The sequence below is a fragment of the Calypte anna genome, chromosome 3 (genome assembly GCF_003957555.1).
Source record: "Calypte anna isolate BGI_N300 chromosome 3, bCalAnn1_v1.p, whole genome shotgun sequence".
Lineage (NCBI taxonomy): Eukaryota > Metazoa > Chordata > Aves > Apodiformes > Trochilidae > Calypte > Calypte anna.
Window position 1 is genome coordinate 66,395,397 of NC_044246.1, and position 26,881 is coordinate 66,422,277.

Sequence of the window (26,881 nt, forward strand, 5' to 3'; positions counted from 1 at the left end):
TTGCTATTCATGCTTAGTAGTACCCCTTGCTGATGTTAACAATTATTTTAACAGCAGAAAGCAAAAGCAGGAGGAAGATGACACTTTGCTCATGCTGTGTTGGGTGGTTTCTTTGCAGAGTTACAGTGAAGTAGAAGATATGTCTGCTTCTTATTAGATGAACATTTGAAGTCTGGTGTGCTGCCAAACACAAGCTGTATTATAGGACATCTGTAGGTGATATGTGCTTCTCTTAGAAGTGTAACACTCAGCCATATTAGAGCAAATTTTCATAAAGCAAGCAGATGGTGTCCCTCAGCTTTCAAACCTACTCAGTGTTAAGGTCCCACTGAAAGCTCTAAAGGGCTCTGCTGATATGAAGCCTTCATTAAAGCTATAAGGATTACTAAATTACATAAAGTCTAGTACTCACTGTTGCTTCTCCATAACACAGGCACTCACCAAAAATTCCCTCAGATTGACAGAAACTAAATCTGAAAGAACACATTACATTTTAGCAACAAGGATTAGGTTTGACAGCTTTCCACAACTATTTACTCATGAATGCTGCAAAATTCCCTGGTGTTATCCAGATAAGAGTCTATCCATTGCTGCCTCCAAATATGAGGCAAAACATGGGGTTATTTTTGCAAGTGTTCAGAGTGGCAAGATAGTACTAGTTGTAAAAGAGCCCAGTATTATTACACAGTGCAGCAGTATGAAATACAGCAGAAGACAAAGGACTGGGAGAAGGAAATCGATGGGTATTTAAAACACCATTTAGCTGATTTACGTATAGCATGAAGCATGTCATTTAAAAAAATCTCTCAAGTAGATGTCTCTTCTCCAAATAAATGTCAGTACTGAGGAGATTATTTACTAAAAGATTTTTAAATGGTGCCATTAAAAGCAACACATCAAAATCAATTAAAAGGTTTTCTTAAAACACCCATCTTCTCTCTCGTTTCCTATGCTCTTGCCAGCATCATTCCACCCTTTCATACCCCTGCTATAGCAATGAGGTGTTCTTCCCCTGATTCAAATATGGGACCATATTCTAGCCATTACAACATGACACCAGAAACCCTATTCTAAGCAGTACTCTAACATTCTCAAATAGGTGTCTGTGCTTTCATTTCATTTTAGTGCTCTCTTGGATAACATATCCAAGATATGAGGTAGTGTTTGTCAAAGAGTTTTGATTCCATCAAAAAATAGAGGAAACTATTAATACTAAATTTAGTAATGGAATCCATTCCACATAAGCCATCAAAAATACCTGTCAGGTCACTTCTCTCTCTTCCATGAAGACAGAAAGGCACATTCAGGGGACAAAGACACATTTTAAGACAGGATAGGATATAATCTGGGAGGGGCCCTTTGTGAGGAACACAGAAGCAACACATATTACCAAAGGCCCAGTCTAGAGACAACCAACATCAGGCAAAACAAACTCCAATTTACACTATGATTGATAAACTATTCCTTACACAAGGGATCATTATCAAATTTAACCCAATGTCCCTGAAACATGGCAAACCCTTGATGATCACCAATGTCTAAGAGCAAAAATTAAAGAAGTAGCATAAACCATTTAGAAGTCTCAACCTCAGTTTGCAAATCATAGTGCTGCTCAAGGTCTCACACAGAGAATACAGAAAGATGCAAAATTGGGATCTGTGACATCCCTACAGGACAGATTTAGTTTTTTAAATGAAAGTTTTAACGAACTCATGTTCTTCTAGAAACATGCATGCATTTATTAAACACATATCAAAACTAAGGATTTAAAATAATAGATTTTAAAAAATAAATCATCCTGGCAATTTACAAGTGAAAACTGTTCATTTTTTACCACTTTCCAGCTTGCAGAAATAATTCAGGCTCCTGGTTGTGACAAGCCAGCTCTAGACAGCAGAACCTGCTGAGGTGAAAAACACAACACACCAAAACAGAAAAGATAGCCACATCATGGATGCTACCATCCATGGATGGACACATCATGGTTGGAATCTTGAGATGTAAAAAGAAGACGGGAAACTTATACTCTTTTTTACTCTTTTCTCATTATTTTGTATTTAGCTAACCTTTGGGGAACCAAAGTTTTCCTTCTCTCTCCCAGCATGAAGATGTCTTCTGTTAGTAACAGCTATATATCTACAACAAAGAATTGGCTACAAGGAAAACTTCAAGCCTCTATCCATGCACATCTGGAGGCTGAAGGTCAAACAAAGCATTGTGCTTTCAGGCACTACAGCAGAGAAAAAAAAACCTAAAAGAAAGGGAAGGAAAAAAAAAGAAGGTGCAAGCTCTGCATTATTTTTCTGCTTAGCCCATCAAAAAGCAGCCAGAGAATTCTCAAAGGAGGAAAATTTAAAATCCATTTTAAATCACAAGCTAACTTAACAGTTCTACTTGTAAATCTTAGAAAATCATTATGTGCTCAGAGCTGGTGTGGTAATTTGAAAGACATGCCATTCCCCATTCATACGCAAGCAGTTGGATCATCAGCTTTAGAAGAAAAATTCCACTCATTCACAGGCTCAGAGCACAACTGCGGCTTCAGTAAGAAATAATAATTAGAGAAGGGAGAGAGCTGCCTCTAGCCAGTGCTACTCCAGTAACTCAATGGAATTTCATCCATTTATTCTATATATTACATTTGCTCTCAGGCTGGTAGGCAGAGATATATGTACCTAACACTCTATTTATTGTTTGGATACCAGGAGGTAGACACTGTTTCACACTTTTTTTTTTTTTTTTGGTTGGTTGCTTCTTTATCTTTCAAGGCAGCCTACAAAGTGTTGTTTCACCTCATCAAGCAGCAGGTCTCAGCTGTTCCTGCTTCCAAGTGCTCACAATTCTACGGAAAAGTTGTCTGGGGCCGCTGAGCTCACACAACGTTTTGTGGGGAAACATTATTTTAACATAAGAGATTTCAAACTTCAGAATGAGTCCCAGGAGGCAGCCTCGGGTTAAGCAACAGAGGTCTCAGCTGTCAGAACATGGTGGTGACCAGCCTGCTGTGGAGGCCTGGATGCACTCACACAAAAGCATCATCATTCTTTCAGGCTGGGATTTTATCAACGAACTGTGCAGATTCCAGGCGCTGTTCCCCCCGTTGCCTAGCGGTGGGACACTCATTGAAGCTTTAATCACAGTTTAGGTGCCACAAAGGAAGGGACCAGAAGACTGCACCACACAAAGCAGCACAGCAGCACATCAAAGAAGCGGGACCTAAAGCTGTGCCCAGCCTCATGTATGCTCTCCCACCCGCTGGCGGCCCCCAAGGATGCTGCTGCTCTGCTCCCCACCATGGGAAACCCTGCAGGGGCAAACCAGCCACAGCCCAGGTTGCCTCTTTGATCCCTATCACTTCTCAGAGGGGAAGGACATGGGGGACTCTCTGGGGGACAACCCTGCTGCTTGGGGTTTCATACTTGCTCACGTACAGGGAAGATGCCAGTGACAAATTGTCTCCCAGCACCAAGGGAAACAAAAAGAAAAACACAACAGAAATTGGTGATGCAATAGATGGTTTAGATCATCTTTGAACCCCTCTTCCTCCCACTAACACAGAAAGATTTTATTCATGTGGGTTTGGAAGGGCTTTCAGTGATTTAGTTTGGATGGTATTTCTTTTTCCATGAAACATTAGTCCACACTCAAACAGATAACATCATCAAATACTGTTTTCCTATTACGCAGCTTTTGTATCTATCCCATTAGTCCTAATTATCTCCTTTTAGAGAAGCCCCAAATGCCTTCTGCTACAGTAGAGGAAATAAGCAAGACTTTCAGATTTTGTCCCTTAAAAATAAAAATGAGTAACATGAACAGTTTAGTTAGTATATTTCTTTAACATCTTTTAGGCTTCCTATCCCAAAAATGAATACAAACCATTTTCTAAGAGCATGTTGCAAGAAACACAAAAGTAGAGATTAATAGAAAGAATGATACCACAAAAACTTCTACCAAAGACTCCAAGGAGCAAAGTTGATTAAAAACTAGGAAGGTTTGTGGGGCTAAATTAATCAATCTTTGACATACTAGCGGATGCACATTGGAGCTAATTTTTATCCTAAATCAGCCAGCAAAAATCAACTCAACACATGTAGAAGTAATATTTTATTTAAGAAGTTAATAAATCTTGTGTTAGGCTCATTACTATATCCCAGGGTGAACAGGCAGGTTTTGTGTTGAAGCCAGTTTTCAGGAATATGCCATGATGCCCTACACCCATACCAAAACACTTGAGAATTATGCATTTTCTGTTTTCTTGACCCCCTTCAGACATCACAGAAGATGCCTTTGTCAATTTTTTGTACCTCTGCAAGGCCAAATTCTACAAGCCTTACAAGAAAACATCAGTTTTTCTAACTCACACTCCACACTGATCTTTATATTCTACAAGCTGCTGAAAATCTTTTACAAATATTTAATACTGAAATTTCAGGTTCATTAATTGCAGTTAACGTTAGTTTGTCAACTTCAAGTTGTCTCTTCATCCAAGTAACACTGTTTGATGTAGATTTCCATACCCTGAGATCTGAATCTCAATCTTTTTTGCTTGTGTGGGCTTATGAATGCATATATATATACATATATATATGTATATATATATATGTATATATATGTAAGCCCATCATATCATGCCCAGACTCCAGACTACTGCATTTGTATATGGCTATTCTGCCTCTGACAGGAGAGAAACTTGTGTTCCATCACTTAAACAGTACTAATACCAGTATCAGTATCTGTCAGGATCAGCCTCAGAGTCTCGGAACTGATATATGGAACAGAAGTTTCCTCAAGTAAAGGAGGAGGCAAAGTAGACACCAAAACGTACTTGCAGATGAGTTTGGATATGAAGGTGGCCAAAACTCTTCTGTTCAGGTTTGTTTTACCTGGGTTAAAATAAAAATAAAGTTGATTTAAGACTACATTGGTGGTGTTATCACTACAGGAGATTACAATGGCAAGAAAACGTGTGTTTACATGGTGAGTGAAAGCAGTGAAGTATTTCAGATGTAATCCTGGAATACCAACCCAGCTGAGCTCAATATTAATTTTAAAATAACAGTCAAGGGATAATTGTATATAACCAGGCCATACAAGTAAATGAGGAGCCGGCTTATTTACAGAGACTATTCTGTTGGCAAGAGAGCAAGCATTACCAAAATGAAATGAACAGAGAACTCAGTGTCAATATTATACATAATTCAATAGCATCCCAATTACACAGCCCTTTTATGCTTTCTTGAGCTGCAGTGAGAGATGGAAGAGACTCTCCCATATCTGTGCTGTGACCTTTATAGCCTCTTACTCTCCTTCACCATGGCTGCTCCTCTCCCTTGCCAGCCTGTATTTACAGTAAAAATTAGAAGAATTTATAAATATCTTTCCTGGCTTTTTTTTTCTTCCATAAGACAGTCCAAATCTCCTGATGTAGGCCTGGTTTTTGCTTGCAAGGGGGGAAAAACCAGAAGTAAACGAGGGAAGTGCTTTTCTAAGGAGGCAAGGACTACATGACAGAACGTGGGTTAAAACTAAAGAGGCTTTGTTCTGTGTTCATACCACTAAATTATAATTATCCCACTACAGTAATAATCTCGGCAGCTAAAAATAACCTAACAAGGGTATATATGAAATCACTCAAAACTGCTCTTCCACTAGAGGGGATGCTGTGCCCTCTGTGGTTTTCTCTGCAGCTGGAAGATCCAAATTCCCAAGAGCAACACACCAGAACTGCAACTCAAAGCCCTGCGCGTGGTGAGAGAGAAGCTGCTGCCACAAAGACATCATTTTCAATTCAAAGGTTATTGTCACACTGAACAGTCTCAACCACAGAAAGCAAATCTTAATGGAAGTTTGTATTTATTTTTAATCAGACGTGTTTCTTGTGTGAGACATGCTCAACACGTTAAAACCATGGGTAAACAAACTCAGCTCACTTCTGCTCCTCCAAGCCCCACTGAGTGGGCACTTGTTTGAGCAGGGCCAAATACCTCCACAAGAGCCCAGAAAAGTCAAGGGAGAAGATACAAGCTACCAATCCCTCCCAGCAGGCACCAAAAAGCAGCTGTGCTATTTCAGTCTCAAAACCCTGAGCTACATTCCTTGAGCACCCTGAGTGTCTGACCCCTGCCTAAGAATATCTTCTTTCTGGGACAGGCAAGAAGAAGAGGCAGCCAAGCTGGGGAGAAGAAAGAAAGGGGAAGGTGAAGGGAACAGCAGCCACACAGGGAACAGAGGAAATGGGGCAGCCAACTAGTGCTTCACAAAAACAAGAGCATTAGAAAGAAAAAAAAAAAAAAAGATTCTCAGTGCTGGCCCCCAGGGCAGGTGGAGAAAACACAATGCTGCAGGGTTTCATGCAAAAGCCATCCCATGTGATGGAGGCAGCTCCTGCCATGCACCATGGAGGCTCCTGCCAGCCATCTGGTGGCCTGGAGGTGATGGGGATCCAGGGCTTTAGCAGGGAAAACTCAGGGATGGACCACTGCACACCTGAGACCAAGGTCCCTCTTCACACCCCAGCAGCTCTGCTGTTGACCACCATCAGCTTATTTTCAGCAGGTGGGAGACTGCAGGAACAAGCAGTTACCAGCCCACTGCCACTGTACTATTGTTTTATCTCAGAATATCCATTCATTTTCCTCTCTCTCTCTACCTTACAGCTTTCTGAAACTAGGGCACTGATCTGTCAGCTCTGCTACATTCAACAAGCAAGCCCCTCACAAAGTGCCTTTCCTGTGTAAGAGACACAAATGAAGTCTTCCTCCCCAGGCACTAGTTTGAAGGAGCAAATGCACCACCACCAGGACCTAAGCCCACCAGGAGATGCCAGGGCACAGCACTTGGCCTTTGCAGCTTCCTATCTCCAGAGTCTTCCTTCCACATGCAGGCAGCTTTGCACTAGAGTGAGCTCACAGTGATGGTCCTGGTGGCTGCACTGCTGTGAAAACTTCTGGGAGTTACCACACTGGAGAGCTCAGGGCAGTATCCAGGACTCTCAAATACAAGTGAGTTTCTTATTTGCCTCTGCTGGCAATTCAAGGAGCTGTGATGTGTCATTCAGCTGGGCTTCAAGACATTGCAACTGAAGGGATCTGTCTCAGCTTTCCGCTACATCTCCTCTTGGCTTTCACCATCTTCTCTGTAGGCAGTCACACTGGGAGCTCGGGAAGTTTCACCTAAGGAAGCCCTGAGAACTTGAGCCACCCTTTCCACAGAGGGAAGTCCTTCATCTGTTGCAGTGCCAGAAGGATGAAAGGATGTTTTCAGTAGTTCTTAGAGAATACAGGATGAGTGCTGAATGCAATATATTGCACAACACCAGAACCTGTACAATCACGTTCATTGAAGACATATTCAAGAGATTCACTGCTCATGTATACAGGGCTGTCTGAAATATTTTCAGTGAAGCAGAATGCCAAAGTATTATATTGCATTAAAGGGAAAACAATTGAAAACCTTATGTTGGAAAAAAAAAATACTGGTTTCAACAAAGTTTCTTGGGAATAACAGGGCAAAGTGGCTACAATCTGGTAGTTCTTGCAGCAACACAGATGTTCCATCATGTACACAAGCTCAGTTCTTTGTTCTGCTGGATCATCAAAATCATCCTGGATGAAGAGGTGCTACAAGCATAGCAGGAACTTAAATCCACTCTACTCCCCACCCCCTGCAAGCCCCCTTGATCCAGATGCCAAGAGGGGGCTCTGATGGTGAAAGGCAGGACAAGGCCAGAGAATATTGCCTTCCCTGACCTGTACCTCTGGAACCAGTAGCAAGAACAGGTACAGCCCTGAACACACCACCTACTTCAGGGCTTTCAGAGCCTCTGCTGACCAGGAACTTTGTGGACCTGGGAAACCAACTTCTGGAGGGAGAGAGGGATACCACTCTTTACTAACTGGTTCTTATTCTTCCACACAAGAAAGATGACCCTATGGACACACAGACTGAACAAACAAGACCTTAGTCTACAGTTCTTGAACAGAAATCTTGCGTACTTTCAGTTTTAAAGTCTTTGATGAGAAGAGACATAATGACTGCAAACCCATATATTGTGGATTGGGTCCATTTTGATTACTTCTCCTCTAACTGATCCAGCTTGACCAGTCTTGAAAGATCATACTGATTTGCTATACATATGATGAAACAGGGCTTTATCTTCAACCATAATTTATCAGGTACAATAGTACCTAATGCTCAAATGCTGAACTATCAAAAATAGAGCAAGCCAATGGTATGTTCTTATATTCCTGTAAATTGTATACTCCTGTGTCTGTGAATAGTGGGATGAAACTAACAACCCAAAGCCAGGATACCCAGCATGCACTAAGTGTGCACAGCCAATAATGATAGCAATAATCAGAGTTAAGTAATCTGTTTTATCACCTTTGACTATGATCTGGCATACCAAAGAATGCCAATATGTTACCTGCTATCTCCAGTAAAAGTAATTTCAAGTTTCCATGCACGTGTTGTGTATGCGAACGTCCATGTATCAAGGTGACATTCATTTTTTAAAAAAGAGACTGTGCTGCCTCATACTCATCCCTTTGTTTAAGGTTAGAAATGAATATTGTGCATTTGATAACTTATCTCTTTAAACTTGTTTCCCTTCATGGTTTTTTTAAGGTTTTTTTGTTTGCTTGCTTTTTTCCTGAGAAACAATATTAAAGGTAAGAGAGACAGAAATGCCTCAAAGGAAAAAACAACTCCAACTCTGGACAGATTTTCCAATCATTCTAATAATGCACTGAGGAAATTAAGACTGCCTTTCAACTGAATGGGGCTTTAGCCTACAGGAAGACTTTTGAGGAGAAATTGTGTTCACCACTGTTCAAGTTTCTGGAATAAAGCCATAGTAGAGATCTATTTCTCTCTCATTACCTCTGCAAACAGAAAAATGTAGAGTACAGTCTTGCTATAGCTGCTTTTCATTTTCATCATGGTTACATAAATAGATACAAGAAGCACAGTAATTCCCAGTTGTTTTTACAGCACACAGAAAAGCCAAACACATACACATAATTATATTAACTGTCTGGTGTAAGCCTTCCAATAATAGTAATAATAATTGTTAAAAAAAACCAAAAAAAAAAAATTTTAAATTAATGCACACCTTTAATAGACTAAGTTGATACATTTCTCAGGCACACAGGATCTGCTGGTTGCATGAAAGTTACATGCACAGAGCTGGAAGCCACCACATCCTTGTCTATTTTGCATTTCTTCTCAAGAATTCCCTGTATCTCAGAAAGCCCAGGAAGGTGAAAGCCAGTCCAACAGCACATAAAGTTATTCTGGCTGGTTTTTACCAGTAGAAAGAAAAAAAATTTAAAACTCCTCCATCCTATCTTTTGGGTAAAAATCAAACAGAAAGGTGGCTAAGGAGCAGCTTTAACTAGGGATTTGTAGTCTACACCAGCTCTTAAAAGTGGTGATTAATTGCTATGGCAACCAGGGCATCACACCACATGCACTTGGGCTGGGATACAGGGACTGCAGTGTGCCCTCTTACCCACACACGCATCTCAAAAGGGTAACGGGCTCCTCGAGGGGCCCCATTGTTTGGGTGCAATTAATCCCTTATAATAGACCCTCTTCACTGGGGATGGGGGACTCAGCCCATACTCCCCCTTCCTCTACAGGAAATCTTGTAACTGCGGTGCTGCTGTGGCTTTGGAGGGTGGCTGTGTGTAGCAGGAGAAGGAAGAAATGGGAAATGTTGGATGGGCAGGGAAAACAAAACTGGGAGTACCATCTATTTTGGGATCCAGGTAAAAATCCAACTCCAAAAACGAATGTACCGCTTTCTTCTTTGCTGCTATTGCATTTTCTTCACTCACTTGATGAGTCTTTCATAAAAACCAGATGCCCCTCCCTCTTTCAGTAGAACACCATCACTGCATTTATACAGTCAGTGTGTTTGTGCTACAGCCACATGCACAAACTTGCTCATTGCAACCCTCATGGCAATTTCTGTCTATGTGAAATCGGAGCAGAGATATAAACATTAGGAAGACTCCAAAGGCATAGAAACAGGTCCTTCCTCCCTCTGTGACAACATTACAGAAGGATACCAAGACACACAGACAAAACGAGATGGACATTTTTGCAGTGCTGCATCTCTCCATTCCCAACAACTGGGATTTGAATACTGGCAAAATTTACCAGGGAGCTTCTTCCCCGGCTGCCTGCCCACTCATTTTGACATCAAGCCACAAACTCCTGTATGTTGCCTTGTAGCACTGCTGAGGTTTTATTTGTTTTAATTTCTTAAAAATCAACAGGGCCTTTACTCCTACAAATAGAGACCATCCCAGTCTCTATGTGATGATTTGACTTGCCCATGGGACATGTGGGGATTACTCTTTGGTTTGGTTTTGTTTTCTTTTCCTATCAATCAGACACCAAACTGGATTGAATTTGTTTAGAAGCTGTTAAAGCTTTAAATGAGAGGGGCAATGAGGCAATACTAATGGTTTGAGTTTCCCCAGAATAAGACCAGCCCCAGTAAACAGTCTGAGTTGGTGTTGGCCAGTAATCTGGAAGACAGAAGGGAATCAAGAACCAGAGAAATTCCTGTACTAGGGCCTACACCAAAAAGAAAGGAAAACACCACAGCTGTCCATGGGCACACTTGCTGTCAATACTGTCACCAAAAAAATACTGGCATAGACACCCAGATTTGTAAGCAACGAGATATTCAGTTTTTCATAGGGACAGAAACTTAACTCGCTCTGACCTGAACAGCAAAAGTGAAACCTTGTAAAGTTTCACTTCAGGGATCAGGAAGGGGTCATCCATCACCTGGCACAAAAATAATTGGCCAAGAAACTTAAACACAACTTCATACGTGTTAAAAGCTGGATAAAGTACAATGTCTCAATTGTGGGTTTTTTTGGTTTTTTGTTTTTTTGTGGTTTTTTTGGTAAGAGAAAAAATCACAATGCAAAGAGGCTTCAGGCCCTGAACTAGAATTTCCATTATCATTTCCATCTTTTTTTTTTAACAGGGTAATGATAAAGAACTGTACAATGGGAGATGTTTTCTGTCTGGATTCGTTAATCCCTGATTTGCCTTCAGGAACAGCATATAACTACGCCATTTCATGCTTGTTGTCTTCTACAACGCATTTTCCTCCTTACTTCCATCTGTGGTTTTGGTCCTCCAAATTCAGCTTTACACGCTGCAGGTGAGAAGGTCTTGTGAAGCAACACAAATGGTTTGAGCAGTCCCTTTCAAGTACAGTACTGACCCATCACAGCATCACAACATACCCAGAGGACACAGGGTTGGTTCAAGAAGCAGGACTAACACGTGATCTCTCCCAGAAAACCGTCTCTATATCAGTGCAACCTGCCTATCCAGAAGTAGCTCTGGTGAGACTAATACCAAAGTGACCAAATCAGTGGATGCTTTGCACTTAAGAAATTCTTTCTGTAACTGAAGCCATGGGATTGCTGATCAGAGCACTCCCTCAAAGGCACTGCTTTTAGGGAAAAAAGTCCATGGGTGCTGGCTCGAGGGAGAAACAGAAAAGAGGCTAGGGAATGGTAATAAGCCTCCAAGGTCACACCACCCAAATAAAAACAGCTTTTCACAGTGCACCATGTACAGGAAGACTGTAACACAGAGCATGCCATCACAGAAAACGGAACAAACCAGTTCAGCAGCCATTCATCAATTGCTATTTTTCCTAATCAGCAGCAACAGAGAAACTCCTGCATACCTTGCAGGGAGGCAGAGCTGACTCATACAGCCCTCAGCAGCACGACCAGACACTATATATAATGATTTTAGACCTGCTAAACATGCACCTCTATTTTAGTTATTCCAAAAAAACCAAAACAAAACAGTATCAGGGATAAGGCTCCCATTCCATCTTCCAGCAACACAGAAACACAAAGCACACTTATTTCAGGGCCTTACACAAACACCCATCCTCACCAAACTCAGGCCTGGTGATAAATAAAGTATAACAAGAAGCATCATTATTCAGTTAGGGATGCATCATACCATCACCTGCAACACCACAAAGGAATTACTTACAGCTTTAATAACACATATTTTTCCCCCAGCTCCATCCAGATTCACACTGCCAGCTGTCTGGCTACCTTCCTTTTGCTCTCTGGGTACAAACACATCATTTCACCCCTATCTGAGTATGGAATTGGCTACAGCTGACTGCATAGCAACTGTTGATACCCACCAGGTCTCACCTGTGATCATCACCACTCTCCTCAGGAACCTCAGCACTGAGGTTTATTATAAATGAAAAGGCAGGATGGCCTGGGCAGCACAAAACTAAGGACTCTGGCAATAAGTAGTTAGCTCAGGTGTGATATTACACTACCAATAAGCCAAATAAAACTAAATACTTTCCCTTCCTTCTTTTCGGTTTCTTGCAGCTCCTGTATCAGTTTTCCCTGTATCTTCTGCCCATAGTCTTCCTTCACAGGCAGGAAGCCTGTGCCTCACCTTTCATCAAACCAGACACTAATCAAAAATTAGGTAGACCAAGCAACAACCTTTTTTAGCCAGGTCAACTCTCTGCTATTTTAGTGAGCTGACTGTGAGATGTGACAGGAATCAGATCCTTCATAGCAAAAGCAGAAGGAGCAATACTACCAGGAGCAGGGAAGAGAAAGAAGTGAAAGCTCTTTTTGGCAGTTTGTGAAAGTGGTTTCAAAACAAATTCATTCCTCAGCTTTAGCTCACATTTAACTTACCCACCCTATGAAATGTCTGAGGGCAAAACTTCACACCTGGTAGCTCAAAACCCTCTCTCTGCAACTTTGAGGTATTTGTTCAGCATTAGCTGATTAGGAAAGGGTTTCCTCCCATCACCACCACCTGGGGGTTTTTTTTTGCAGTCTCCTAGCAAACCAAATCAATACACATGCATGCATCTCTATTGTTGACATGAATGTCATGTATTCAGACTACAGGTATCACAAGCTATTGTGTCAAATTGCAAATCTCTGTGCAAATCTCAGAAATTATTACAGGCTCCCCATGTCTCTAGCTCCTTCCTCCTGTCCAGCAAAGTTTCACTCACAGTGATGTAAGCTTCAGTCAGGATCAGCAGCTCTTCACCAGATGATCTCTCTTATGTTGCCATACATGCATCTCCAGTGAAATAAGTGTTAACATGTCTTAGGAGGCAGGAAAGAAGGTTAGCTCACTAACACAACCTCAAAACCCTGTGGTAGGAACATCTTCTGTGTTTGGGTAATATGGTTTGTGGCAGCATCTCCATATCAGAAGAGCTTCAGCAGCCCTAGCCCTACTTTCTCTCCAGATACTTGTTGTAACCCCTGTACCAGCCTCTTTACTGCACTAGTCCATGTGTTTGTAGTCACATGATAAACTACACTTTTTTTTCAATTCTTTTTTCCCATCTGGATCAAGCCACCAACCTGCCTCTCCATGCTCCACCAGCACAAAGAAGTGGGAAGAGGCTGGGGATAGGAACAAGTAGCTGGGAGTGAAGCAAGGAGTAATTCCTCCCACCTGTCAGAGCCCCCCTTCGCAGCCCCAGCCTCATCCAACACCACTTTCATTGCCAGACCACTGAAGGTCCCCTGGGAAACCTCCCCTTGTATTCTGACAGTGGGTACCTCAGGAAAACCTTTGAGAATATGCCACCCCCACATCCTAAAGCCCACACGTCCTGTTTACATTAGTCATTTTGTTTCCTGGCAAATGTCTGCCCATAAAGTTTAAGAGAAGCACTGTAATAACTGCAAGCCAGATGCTTCTGAGTACTACACTGTATTTTATAGCATTGTATAGTATTTGCAAGCATTAACTAATCAACAGCTCTTACAGGTAGTTAAGTTTAATTATCCCCATTTTACAGGTGCTGAATTAGACCCAGGGAGGTTGAGAGATTTGCCCAAGGCCAAAAAACCAATTGGTGTCCAATCCTGGACTGTAAATCAGGAGCCACTCTATGTAACTTCTTCCCGAGCCTCTCATTGCAGCAGTACGTGAGTTCCCTTAATCCAGGGATGCAATACAAGCTTCTCCTGAAAACAAAACAAGCAAGACCTCACTCCTACCTGCCCTTCATTGCAACAGGTTGGCCAGGCTGCCTTTTGTCCACCAGCTCTCCTATAACTTAGTTAAGCACAGTCAACATGACACAAAACATCACACATTGGCTTTGGTCTCAAGCTCCACAACTGAACCACAAGCAGGCAGTATTCACAGGGCATTTCCCCATCTTTCAAACTCTGATGCCTACTTCTGTATCCCGCATATATAATGGCATTGGGGGAGGTTTTTTTTCCCCTCAGTTTCCCTTTATCAGGTGACTGATCTTTTTTGTGCTGTTTGTTTATCAGGCTTGAGCTTTTTATACCCAGCAACTGCAGTGGTACATAAGCATCATCTACAGTAGCAAGAGTAAGTCCAGACAACAACAACAACAACAAAAACAACAACAACAACAAAAACAAACAAACAAAAAAACCAAACAAAAAAAACAAACAAAAAAGGTGAGATTAGCGGTGTACTGAGTGGATATAGCAACTTTTACCAGAAAACAACAAAGAAAGGCTGGCTGGAAAGGAGGTAGTTTTATGGAACTTCACTTTATGGACCACTGAATGAACCATTATCTGTGTGCACTTTCTCCTGAGAAATGTGTGCTGAGCTGCTTTGGACTGGGTTTAAAGGCTGGGCTGAGGTCAACTGGTCTCCGTAATCCTCTTTCAGAGAGTTACAGCTTACTTCTGGTCCATCCAAAGGAAGGAAGGGTGGTATCTCCAGGCACCACTGGTGCTGTGTTGGGAACAGAAATGCCTGTGTTGGGACTGCGGGAACACTGATCACTACTGTCAGTGCTTAGTACCAGTCTTGAGCTGGCATCATGGGACAGAGGTAAAGAATTAGCTTTCTCCACCCACACTTGCTCGGCCCCCACCTCCTCCATTTCCTACCACAAGCCTTCAGCAGGTCCCATCTGATCCTCATGCTCTGGAAGGAAATGAACAAGCTCTACATCATTACCCATTCCAGCTGGTCTTTGCTACCGCTCCTCAGATGAGCACCACTGCTTCTGAGAGAGAAACTCATGCATGGTCACTGGCCAAAGAAAACCATGCAAATATATTCTACTTGGCAGAGAATTTAAGCTGCAAGTTACATTTGTACCTTTGTTCCCACTCCTGCTTTGGGTCTGCCACACAGAACAGCAGCCAAAATGCATCTCCAAGGTTGGGACTGGTCTCAGAGCCCTTGTCTTGCAAACACTTAAGTTGAATTCGGTAGGGTCATGACTGATTTGGTGCTTTGATGCATGGCATTTCACTGGAATAATCATACAGAAATAATCATTAAAGGACAAAGAAGAAAGACAAATTTTAAGTTGTTGGAGTGTATGCCTCAAAATATATTGCAGCTAAATACACTTCAGTGTAAGAGAATTTTGGATGTTAGCAAGACCATTCATAAATGAGAAAAGAAATTGGTATTGATTCTGTGGATTCATATCTCAATACATTTATAGGCTGTAAAAGTGTAGGAATAAATCTTATCAATTAATCTAGTTGAGTAATAATAAGTTCTATTAACACAGTAATACCTGCCAAATCAATATGTATGAACAATTTCAGACATCACATTTCACAGATATTCTACTATGAGTTAGAATGTGCTAGATTTTATTTATTTATAATGGGACATTAAATTTGGTTAACTTTTATAGTTCATTTTAAAAGGTCTCTCACACACACAGAGACACAGAGTCCTTTTTTCAAATTAATTATTAGGGAAATATTTGCTATTTTAAACTCAAGTAAGCTCTTCAGAGCAGGAGAAACTCTGAATACCAGAGATTTTGCTTGATTAATATAGATCCAAGATAATTGTTCCACTTCTGGTAACACTCCAGCCGCCGCATGGCACTGCATCTCACCATGACCACTCTCCCTTATCCCACCAGTGCTCTTCTGCTACTGAATGATTGTTTCAATAAGATGTCACCTTTTTGTTTAAATGAGAGGAAACTTCAAATTTTCCTTTTCAATACCAGTAAGGAGTGCCTTCATATATGTATGGAAACCATCATACCATCTTGCCCTTGTGCTTCTGTATTAAGCCTTCCAAATGTCCTAGACTATATTAATATCTTCAAAGACATGATCCCCCACCCCATTGCCACCACAAAGTATATCCAGAAAAACCCTGAAATAGACTGTCAGATTAGCTGGCAAGAACTAAATAAAAAAAAAGGAAGCTTTGGTAGAGCTTCTTTCTGTTGCCTGAAGAGGAGGCAACAGAGTAAGGTCTCCAGGGCTACGCACAGTTGTTGTCCTCTCTGGGATGAGATGGATGGCATTTCTGTAAACAATAATCTCTAAAATCCAGAAAATAGTCATTTTTGTACAACACATCCCCCTCAGCAAACCAGACACCCAACAGCAGGGGTCAAGCATCCAAAATCTGACTGGAAGTTACCTGTGCACATCAGGTAGGTCATACAGGAAAAGGACGTGCTTCAGTCTGACACAAATTTGGGTGCCCACCTACTTTTTCCCCACCACATCAGACAAAACTTGGAAACTTTCTGCCAGATGGTACTTAATCCTCATATCCAGCCTGATGAAGACTGTATCTGCAGTATTAAAGGTTTTTTTCCTTCAAGTATCAAATCCCACAACCATTAAAATATTTTCAGCTCCCTGCTCAATTCTTCCTAACCCACTTGCTATTTGCTGTCCTTCCTCACTTTTGATCCACCCAGGATAGTCCCTACAGACCTCAATATACTGGCAGCAGGGAGTTTTAAGAAACATAATCAAAAGCATTTCATGTCTCTAGCAGCAGCAGAGAGAGAAAAGGGAAGGAGCAACAGGAAAGAGGCACTTGCTCAGTTTCAGTATAACTATCAATTTCTAGTAAGAAGAGATTTCAGAAGGCAAAGGGCCCAAATCAGGCTCCAGAAGCCACTGAAAATGCTGAGATATTAAATGCCATAAAATATCTGGGCTTAGAAGAATCACAAGGTAATCAATTTAATTTTATTACATATTTTCCAGCATTTGTCTCACCATCAGACGGGGAGAAAAAGCAAAGAGCCATGCAGAAGAATATTGCACCCTGGGATAGGCACAAACATGGGAGTAGACAACTTAAAAGATCCAAATTTTGGTAAAGCCCAGAAAGCATAGGACAGGGTACAGCTTAAGCCCTACGGAGTGTTAGGCTCCTGCCTGTCATTGATTCCCTCCAGAACTTGTCTGTCTGCGATGCAGTCTTGAAGTTACTCTCGGCATTAAACGTCTATCTCCACTCTTTAAAAAGAAGCAGAGAGAAGTCCTTGTAGCCACCACTCTCATTCAGCCCACTCCTCTCAAGCTCCCCCTTTGCCTGAAAGGGTCTGAGCCAAGGCTACATTAAGGATTAGCATTTTAGTTTTTAGGCTAGAGAGATCCAGGAGTGAAGCTCTGTCTCTTTGGCGTGGCTGATGAAGAGACACCAGAGCAGGGACAGATTCTGATATCTCCTTCCCACACTGCCAGTGGATTCCTCTCCCCTTCTCTACATCACCAACTGAGGAAAAAAAAATAGTCCCCTCTTAACTAATCTTCCATTTCTACCAACAGAAACCAAAAAAGGTCACATCAAAACACTTGCCATATAGACAAAGTAATGAGAATGAATGTGGCACAGAAAATGGCACCATTTCAAAATCAATGGAGCCTGGAAAAACATTTTAGAGCAGGATTCTGGACAAAAGTGAACAGTTTATTTGACAGAGATGGCTAAGTAAACTTAGTGGCCATCACTATAAAGGTTTCAAATTTTGATTTTGTTCCATCACCAGCTAATACTGACTTAAAGGTTGCAATTAGCACTTGGGCTTGGAAGGTAATATTTATGGTCTTGCTAAAGAACATAAACTACCTCATTATTAGAAATGCAGCAGTCTTTTCAAGCATATTGTGCTTTTGTGAATTAACATCTTGAAGCCTGAAATACTCATAGGGAAATCCGCTGAGCAAAAAAGCATTTTCTGGTTTCAAACTTCTAAGGTTCAAAAGTTCTCCTATTTTGCATTAGGACAAAACCAAGACCTTTTGAGGTTCTTCATCCCTCAGAGTCCCTTCTGAGGTTTCTCATCCCTAACAATCCATGTGTTCACAGCACCCCTCAGGGATGCAGCAAAGTTAAGCCTGGTGTCCTACGTAAGTACTCCCATCATCAGACTGCCACGAAGTCTTACTCACTCTCTAAAAAAATCTAGTCTGGACATAAGAAACCTTGCTGAGAAATCACAAACTTCTTGCCAAGGTTTTGACTCATCTACATTTTCTGGCAGGAAAAAAAAAAGTATAGCAGGAGAGAAGATTCACCACCCAGCTCTTTGGTTCCTACATGCTGCCACACAGGTCAGACCTATCTGAAGACAGTCTCCTAGATCACTAAAGGAAAAGGCATTTTAAGAAAGCAAGTGAACACCACACCAATGGAAAACTGAATTTAAGGGCCAAAATGACTGTGTGGGCTATAAAGGGAAGTTTGGCTTAGTAAGTACCAATGATTTTTTACAGTGGCACCTACATGGCATCATCTATGGACCAACCTTGCTGGTGAGACTGAGGGTCATCCAATGCCATCTATGAAATTACCAGGGTAACACCCTATACCATGGCATTTCCCAAAAAGAAAGCATGCTCCTGCAGAGGTACAGCATAGCACTGCTGCACAGCTGTTCACATGAAGCATGTCCAGCTGGGGGAGATGCTCCCTCCTCCATCTCTTCCTCTTCAGTTCCAGTAGTAATGAGGAGAATGTGATGCGTGGGAGTCAAACTCACTACCTTAATCATTTGGTGTCTCTGAGAAAAATGACTGAGAATAGCTGTTGAAGAAATGCTTCCTTAAATCATGAGAGAAATAAAGTCAGAGAAAGGTGAAAGACAAGCTTCAAAACCAGCGTGTTTTCAGTAAAAACCCCAGAGAGACAGATGACAGACATAAATAAGCAGAGGCAGGTAGATTGGGCGATTCACAACATGAATTTCACAATCATCAATGCTTACACACTTTACAGTAATAGCAATTTATGAGTCTACATACAGCTGTTCTTGCAACAGGTGATTACAGCTGAGTTCAAGCTCAGATCACAAGCCTTTAAACATAGGTTTTCTGCTGTTGTTGTTGAGTTTGGAGGGCAATTTTTTGTATTTTTTAATGGTTGAGCTTCTTAAGTAAATTCTTTTTCTTAGGCTTTCCTAGTAATTAGGACTAATCAGTATTCAGGTTCTGATCTGTAAGGCTATATGCTGACTTAGAGGAAGGGAACACCTCACTAATAGCCCCTGTGTTTCCCTCTGCCTGCAGAAACAACTGAGATAAGGACAGAGACTCCAGCCATCTCTGAAGAGACAGAGCCACAAAGAGCCCTTCTGATCGCTGCTGGCATCTGGCCTTCCCCTCATTAGCACATTAAAGCTGCTCTGTCCATTCCATAAGAGCCACTCTGTCCATTCCTCCAGCTTTCTCTATGCAGCCATTTACAGTGCTGCTCCTTTGAAACACTTCCAGTTCAAGAGGCAGCAACCCCTTCCCAAAGCCCATGGCACAGCCCATGTCAAAAATTCCCACTTACAGAGAGGTACCCATCAAGAACCAGCCTTCTGTGTGGCACAGGTAGACAGAAGACACCCACAAACACCACATGCCAAGTCACCCCTCCAAGGGAAAATCTTTTCCCAATGAGTGTGTGGGCTGTCAGCTTTTGATTCCAGTGCATTTACTGTATCAAATCACTCTGCTCCAAACAATTCCTATTGCAGAACAGGACTAGCGAGGCTCGTGTCTCCTAAGGTGCAAATTTTCAGGAGCAAAGTGAGGCAAGAGGAACACAGCTTTCTGACACTGGCTTGGAAACCACTGTTTCTGTTTGGAAATGTTAGGAAGCCACGCTCAGACATTTTGACACCATATGCAGACAGACTCTCACTACCTGCTAGAGCATCAACATGGAAGCTTTGTGTTCTTTATCTCACCTTCACTCCTAAATGAATGCATTTTAAGGGTGCTGTGGCATGGCAGTAAGTGTGCATTCACAGAAATGACTTGTTTGGAGGGGAAGGGCATCTTTTTCCTCTTGTTTTATAAGCATTTTCCTAATGCATTCAAATATTGGGAATGTAGCTAATTCATGGAGGTCACTTACTTTCAAAATGGGAACAACCAATAAACTAATGTGAAAAGGAAAAACTGGGCAGTTTTTATTAGTTGATTTCTATATTCTCTGCCAAGATTCTTTCCTGCAGACAGATATGACCTTACCACTTCCCCAGACAAAAAGGTACTAATAGGTACAAGAAAGCCAACCTAGTTGCTTTATCTATGCTCTGGACTGATTTTCTTGGACTTATTTTATAATGGTATAAATATTTTTACCTAAAAGGAGAATTACAGCTATGTGAATTGGGCTCAGACTCATTTTTTTCCACAGTCACTGTTATTCTGTGTGGACTTGGAGAAGCTATTTGCACTTTTTAAGAATAAAAATCCCAAAGGAAGCCAATACTTTTGTTTTGAAGAAGAAAGCAAAGCAAATGAAGGTTATGAATAGTTGCTTCTTTTTTCTTTTTTTTTCCTTTTTTTTTCCTTTTTTTTTATTCTGAAAATGATACCTTTCATATCTTTGATTCTTGACTTGCTTTTCATTAAAGAAAAATGCCATAAATTATTTGGCTTGTTTGCCTCTCTGATCAGTGAACTGAAAGACTTTATTGCTTTGGGGCAATGAAATGTGTTGCCTCAATTTCATGATTATTCAGTTTCAGGTTCTTTTTCATACATAAACTCTCTCTGTCAGCTTTAATATGTGGATACATGTTATTAGGAAAAAAAATTGTTGGGTTATAGCTTTCGATACTTGCAGTGCTGTTTCAACAGCTCTCATCTTTGAAGAGTTAGGAGGCTTGACACACAGTTTAAGTTCAAAGTTAGTCAGCTAGTGGGCCAAATTGTTCCTCAGCTCCATTATCAAGGATGAAGTGGGACTGTAACATACTGAAAAGGACTAAGTTTTACTCAGACTGTACCTACCAACCAGGCATTCTGATGAGAAGAATCCAAAGTGGTTTTCTTCATATGATTTTGTTCAATAAAATACTGCCTAGCTTAATGAATTGTTAGAAACATTTTTTTTTCTTCCTTTTCCTAAAAAAGGTAGTGGTAACTACACAATACCCTGGCTTTATGGACAAGCCTAAAATTTATCTGAGAAAGTGAATTAGTGGGCAAAGAAGTAGAAAGATAGAGAGACTCACATTGCTCCAGAGAAAGCTTTCACAATTCACTAGTGCAGAAAACATAGCTACAAAGCTATTTAAAAGATGGCATGGGACTGAGTGCTTGAAATTACTCTTATTCCATTTTCTGATATCAAATCGAGTATGTCTCTAATATTTTGACACAATTTTTAGGAAACTTCTAAAAAATATGAAGTGCCACTTAGCAACAGAGAAGCAAGAAAAAAGCACATGAAGCCATCCTTGAAACAGCACAATAAGGAATGGCTAGATTTTATAGCTACTATTCCTTGAGAAAGTAATAAAGATAGACGTGAGTAAATCCAGAAAAATGTATCTGCTGTCCAGCTTTCTAAAAGTCCTCATCAAGGAAAGCAATACAACAGCAGAGCCTCAGACGTTACTCTGGAGATCTGAGATCTGAGTTCATGGACATAGCTGTAGTGGAACAAAGCAATCAGACGCCTCTGATTACCGAGAAGTGGGTGTGAGCCGGTATCAAATCCACCTGTGCCCAATTAGGGCAGGCCCCCTATTGAGGCTCTCGTGGCGCAGCTGGTTAAGACCCAGTACTGCAATGCCGAAAGCCCCAGGTTCGAGACTCCACAGAGAGCCTCACCTTGGAGGCGATGAGCACTACTGGCGCAATAAAGGTAATACAGTGCTTAAGAGTGAGCTAGTCTGTGGCTGTGAGTTTCACCTTTTATTGGCCCCCTGGTCTTGCACATGCTCAATAGGGGGCCTGCCCTGATTGGGCACAGGTGGATTTGATACCGGCTCACACCCACTTCTCGGTAATCAGAGGCGTCTGACTGCTTTGTTCCACTACACATAGCAATGGTATTTTTTGTTTCCTAGAATATTCTCATTTACTTAGGTAAACTAACTCCATCATAGTATCTAAAGATACCCATTTTCATTGCAGAAACTTCACTTTCCCTCCTCGCACTGGTGTCTAGGATTATGGAATTAATGCCCATATATAACCAGGTACCTCATTTGCTGGCTCTCATTAAGATAAATAATTTGCAAGATTCCCCATAAGAGATCATTTAACAACCTGTTCTACTGTGTTTCCACAGTGTTTATTCTTGACCATTTCCTCTAAGGAGGAAATAATCAGCCTTCTCCTGAGATTGATCAGTAATCAAAAGGCTTCAGGGGACACAGACAACACAGTTTTACAGGTAATTCTCTGCTCTTAACTTCTCGTGTCATCCAGGGAATGCAAGGAAGGGAGACAAGCCACTACTGTCTGCTGGGATAGAGTCAGAAAGTTCAAAGCCACCAACAGGTATCTCTGAAATAGGCAGGCAGCACAGTGAAGACACAGAGAACTATAGAGCTCCAAACCACAGGATTTTCTCCTTTTTTTCTTGCTTCCTGCTATAGGTGGGAGGCAATATGGAGCAGGTGAATCACTGATTATTAAGTGGTCCTTTACAGCAGACAAGAGTTGGTGGAGTCCAATTTTGTCTTTGCAGAGGCTGTGGGGAAGCAAGCAAGCAATTAAGCAGCCAACATTATTCTTTCTCTTCCCTGTAATATAGCAGAGCAGGGTCAGCCAGGGACAATTGCTGAGCAAATGTCAGCAAGAAGGTACCAGGCAGGGCACTGCATCTGGGATTCACGGACCATGGGCGTGAGTCACAGGTCCAGGAACATATTTGCAGTATGTAATCATCATGACATTTCCCCTTAATGCAACAGCAATTCAAAGCCATCCTCTATGAACTTCAAGGAAAACAGGAAGTTTGTTCCTGTTGCACCAGGTCCTGTTCACCCATCATTTGCAGCTCAAAATTTATATCTAAACTGTTCCACTAAATCCCACAATTTCACTGAGCATCCTCAGTCCTCCAAGATTCTGATCCCTTAGTTTTATGCTTTAGTTTGGTTTTCTGATATGGCCAAACTTTTCACAGTGTGGTGTTTGTATCAATCACTGAAACAGATTTTTACGGTCAGCCAGATCTGCTTCCAATATTCTCTGAAATACCCTGGAAAGTGGTTGTTCCAGTGTTTCCCTGTTACCTCAGGATCTACTGAGTGGACAGGGAGGAGAGGCTGGAAGGTGAAATTAATGAAAATAAATGTTCATAGCTTGAACATAGCTTCAAAGCAATTTTAAGAGGAGACTTTAAAAGCAGATCAGGAATCACCAAGTGCCTGGGTGACCAAACAACTACATATAAAATAAGAGGAAAATTAAGTTCAGTTTGTGGCAGTATCTATCCCCATTCTCCTGCTGTCTCATTTCTAATCATGCAAGAGTCTCTTCCCTCCCTGGATAGAGACTTCTTAGTAGGACCTGTTGAAACAGGACAAGGGGTAGTGATTTTAAACTAAATGAAGGTAGATTCAGACTAGACATAAGGAAGATTTTTTTATTTTCATAATGAGGAAATACTGGAACATTTTACCCAGAGAGGTGGTAGATGCTCCATCCATGGAAATTCTCAAGGCCAGGTTGGTCAGGGCTCTGAGCAACCTCATCCAGCTGAAGATGTCCCTGTGCACTGCAGGAGAGTTGGACTGCATGACCTTCAAGGTCGCTTTAACCCAACCCATTCTTTGACTCTAGCAGCTACAAACAGGTTTCTGGTAACCCCAGCTGTTGTCAAGCTTCTCGTTTTGCTTGTCTGCCTAAGGAGCTCACACTTTGTCTAGCAGAAAGCAGAAGCACATGAGCTCAACTCAATGAGTCAATCCGAAACGCTTCACAAAGGTGTCTCAAAGCAAATTATGCACACACAAGTCACAGTCAGCAGGGAGAAAGTGCTACCTTTTTCCAGTAGAAAAACATCAACTGAAGAAGCCAATGCTTGTTTTGTTCTGGGTTCCTGCTTCTTAGGGATATGGCACACATAGTTCTTCCTTTCCCTTACATATTTGCATCCTATTGTTTCCACAGGAGATGAAAACATAAACATTGTGTCAGGATTCATTTCACTGTATCAACAGAAATACTGCATGAAAGCCATGAGGTTAGACAGGCTGAGTCCTTAGTTCCCATGTAAATTTGAAGGAAACCTAACTAAGGCAAAATTTCCTTTGATACAGACTTGACTTTGAGATGGTCTAAGTAGTCTCTTACACAAAGTAAAGGCTGACTTAAAATGACAAGTCTTTTCTCTCTCCATAAATCATAAATTTGGGTGATTCGTTTCATATTTGAAAAGTAAAAAAGAACATGTTTCTATGTTTGCATGCTTCTGATCATTAGGGTGCTCCTCTGGTTGATGGGGGGTCTTGTTTCTAGATTCAAGTTGTGTAACAGAACAGAGACTTGAACTTTGTTGATAAAAGCCAATTTCTAACCTTCTCTCTCTTAAAAAAAAAAAATAGATATCCTCATTTCAAGCATATACCTTGAAACAAATATTGATTTGACTCTATCTATGGCTAGGAGTCATAAATATGCATAAGCATAGCAGCTTGCTGACCAACATGAAATAATCCAGCACCTCCTAGCCAGGAAGACTGTGGTAAATTTGATGGCTGTCCAAAAATCACTATTACCACCCTTGAACAGGAGCACCTATTGCTTCTGTGTCTAATACCCTAACCACATTTTTATACACCTCTTGCTGCCCCTGAGAAAACTTCTTTTCTGTCTTATCTCAGGACTGACACACATCTCAGGATGACCTAGCAGAAGAATAGGATTCTTCAAGCATGGGACACCTAAGATGACACAGACCATTGGGTTATGGAACGGGAGTGAATGATACTATACTGAGAGTTTCAAATGTGCATGTTCAAGAAAATATGTAATTGAGTTCAAGCTGAAGCAGCTAGCAGCTCTTACTTAACTTCTTTTCAGTTCTTCTCATTCTTGAATAACAAAGAATAAATATCTCCTTCCTTACTAATGCTTGTGTCCTCCTAGAACGGTAATAGTTCATTAACTGTATATAATAGCAACGATCTGTAAGCAATCAAATCATCATGCCTTGGCTTCGCAAATGAAGATTTAAGAAGCAATCAAATACCTTCAGGTTATTTGTAACAAAGACAGTAAGAATGGTAATTTCCTAACATTTAAAGTCAACGAGCATCATCTTCAAAACTGGTATATCCAGACAGAAAAACTGATGGTTTTCCCTGTAGCTCATCGATATATCACGTACCCCAAAATAAAGTGGGGACAATGAGGATGACACCAGTATGCACCACCCCACGGCTGCTCGTAACGCTGCAACTGCTCTATTCAGCACGCCAAAAAAGTCACTGGGCAGAAGTGATTGCTTCAGCTGCCTTTTCAGACAGGAGCTTGGAAGCTCCTTCTGGAGAAGTGCAGCCAGTTAGGCTCTGGATAGACAGACTCTGTTTTGTCATTAAAACCTCAACCCTTACCAAATGCAGTGAAGAAGAAGCAACTGGCAAAGGTGAGAGTGTGAAGTATTTAAGAGACATGTTTCTAGTGATTTCTTGTGCGTTCGGTGCAGTAATTTACCCCTTATACCCAGCAGTTTTCCTGTCTTCGTACTGAAATTTCTGACCCACATGCACCGGCGAACCCACCGGCCAGCGTCTCACCAGCATCCCGCTCCTGAAGGCGGAATATGCTTCTCTTCTCCCGGACCACGCCAGCTGGTCGGAAACCAGGCAAAAATCTCACATGGGGCCACCTGGCACCCCGGAGCACCGGGACACACACCTCCCACCCCAACACACACCCCCTTTCCCCGCCGCTCTCTCTCGCCCGGCGCCCTCGCTCCAACTTCCCCGGCGGCGCCGCCACCACCGGCTGAGCTGCGGCAGTGGGGACACCGGATCTCTCCTCCTCCCTGCCGGCCCCTGTCTGTCCGAGAAAGCCGAGAGGCGTGGGGACTTGGCTGCGGGGGTGTGCCCGCGGTCAGGGCAGGTGCCAACAGCACCGGCCACGGCGAGGAGGGAGCGGGCCGGAGCCGCGCCTCACGCCGCCGCTTCAGAGGTAACAATGAGGCACGGGAGGCTCCACGGCTTCGGCGGGGAAAGGCGCTGCCAGCCCAGCCCACCCCAGCCGCCGGAGCCTTCGCTCCCCTCCGCTCCACCCCGCCGAGGGGGCCGGGCCGGGGTTCCCCCGACGGCCGCCTCCGGGGACCTGCGTGCCCCAGGGGCGACGCTGGCGGGGCGGGGAGCCGTGCGGTGCCGCGCCGTGCCGTGCCGCCGGAGCCCCGGTCCATCCCCCGGCCTCACCTGTTCAGCACTTTCTTGATCCTCTGGCGCACGCTGGAGGAGGGCGCGGAGATGCCGCTCCTGCCACCGCCGCTGCCGCCCTCCGCCGGCAGGTTCTCGATGGTGGCCACGACATGGCTGGGCTGCGGCGGGTGGTGCGGCGGCGGCGGCGGCTGCGGCGGCGGGGGGTGACGGTGGTGGCGGTGGTGCTCGGGGGAGAGCATCGCGGCGGGGCTACGCCTCAACGGAGAGCGGGGCTCATCCCGGCGGAGGCTGCTGCTGATGCTGCTCCTGCCTCTGCCGCCGGCGCTGGCTTCCTCGGCTTCCGGGCAAGCGCCAGACCCTCGCCCCGCTCCTCCCTCACTGGGCTGCCATGCAGCGAGGGGCGGGCTGCCGCCGCCAGCGAGTGCCGCTCACGGTCGACGAAGTGGCAGCAGT

At 42.7% G+C, this 26,881-nt stretch overlaps 1 protein-coding gene across 1 annotated transcript in view; it reads right to left on the bottom strand.

The window, feature by feature from the left end:
* SLC35F1 (solute carrier family 35 member F1) overlaps positions 1-26,667 on the bottom strand; it is a 231,079-nt gene extending 204,412 nt beyond the window's left edge. The window contains exon 1 of the mRNA XM_030447866.1: positions 26,465-26,667. Within this exon, the coding sequence (XP_030303726.1) occupies positions 26,465-26,667 (203 nt within the window). The remainder of the gene's footprint in view (positions 1-26,464) is intronic.
* Positions 26,668-26,881: the final 214 nt, after the last annotated feature.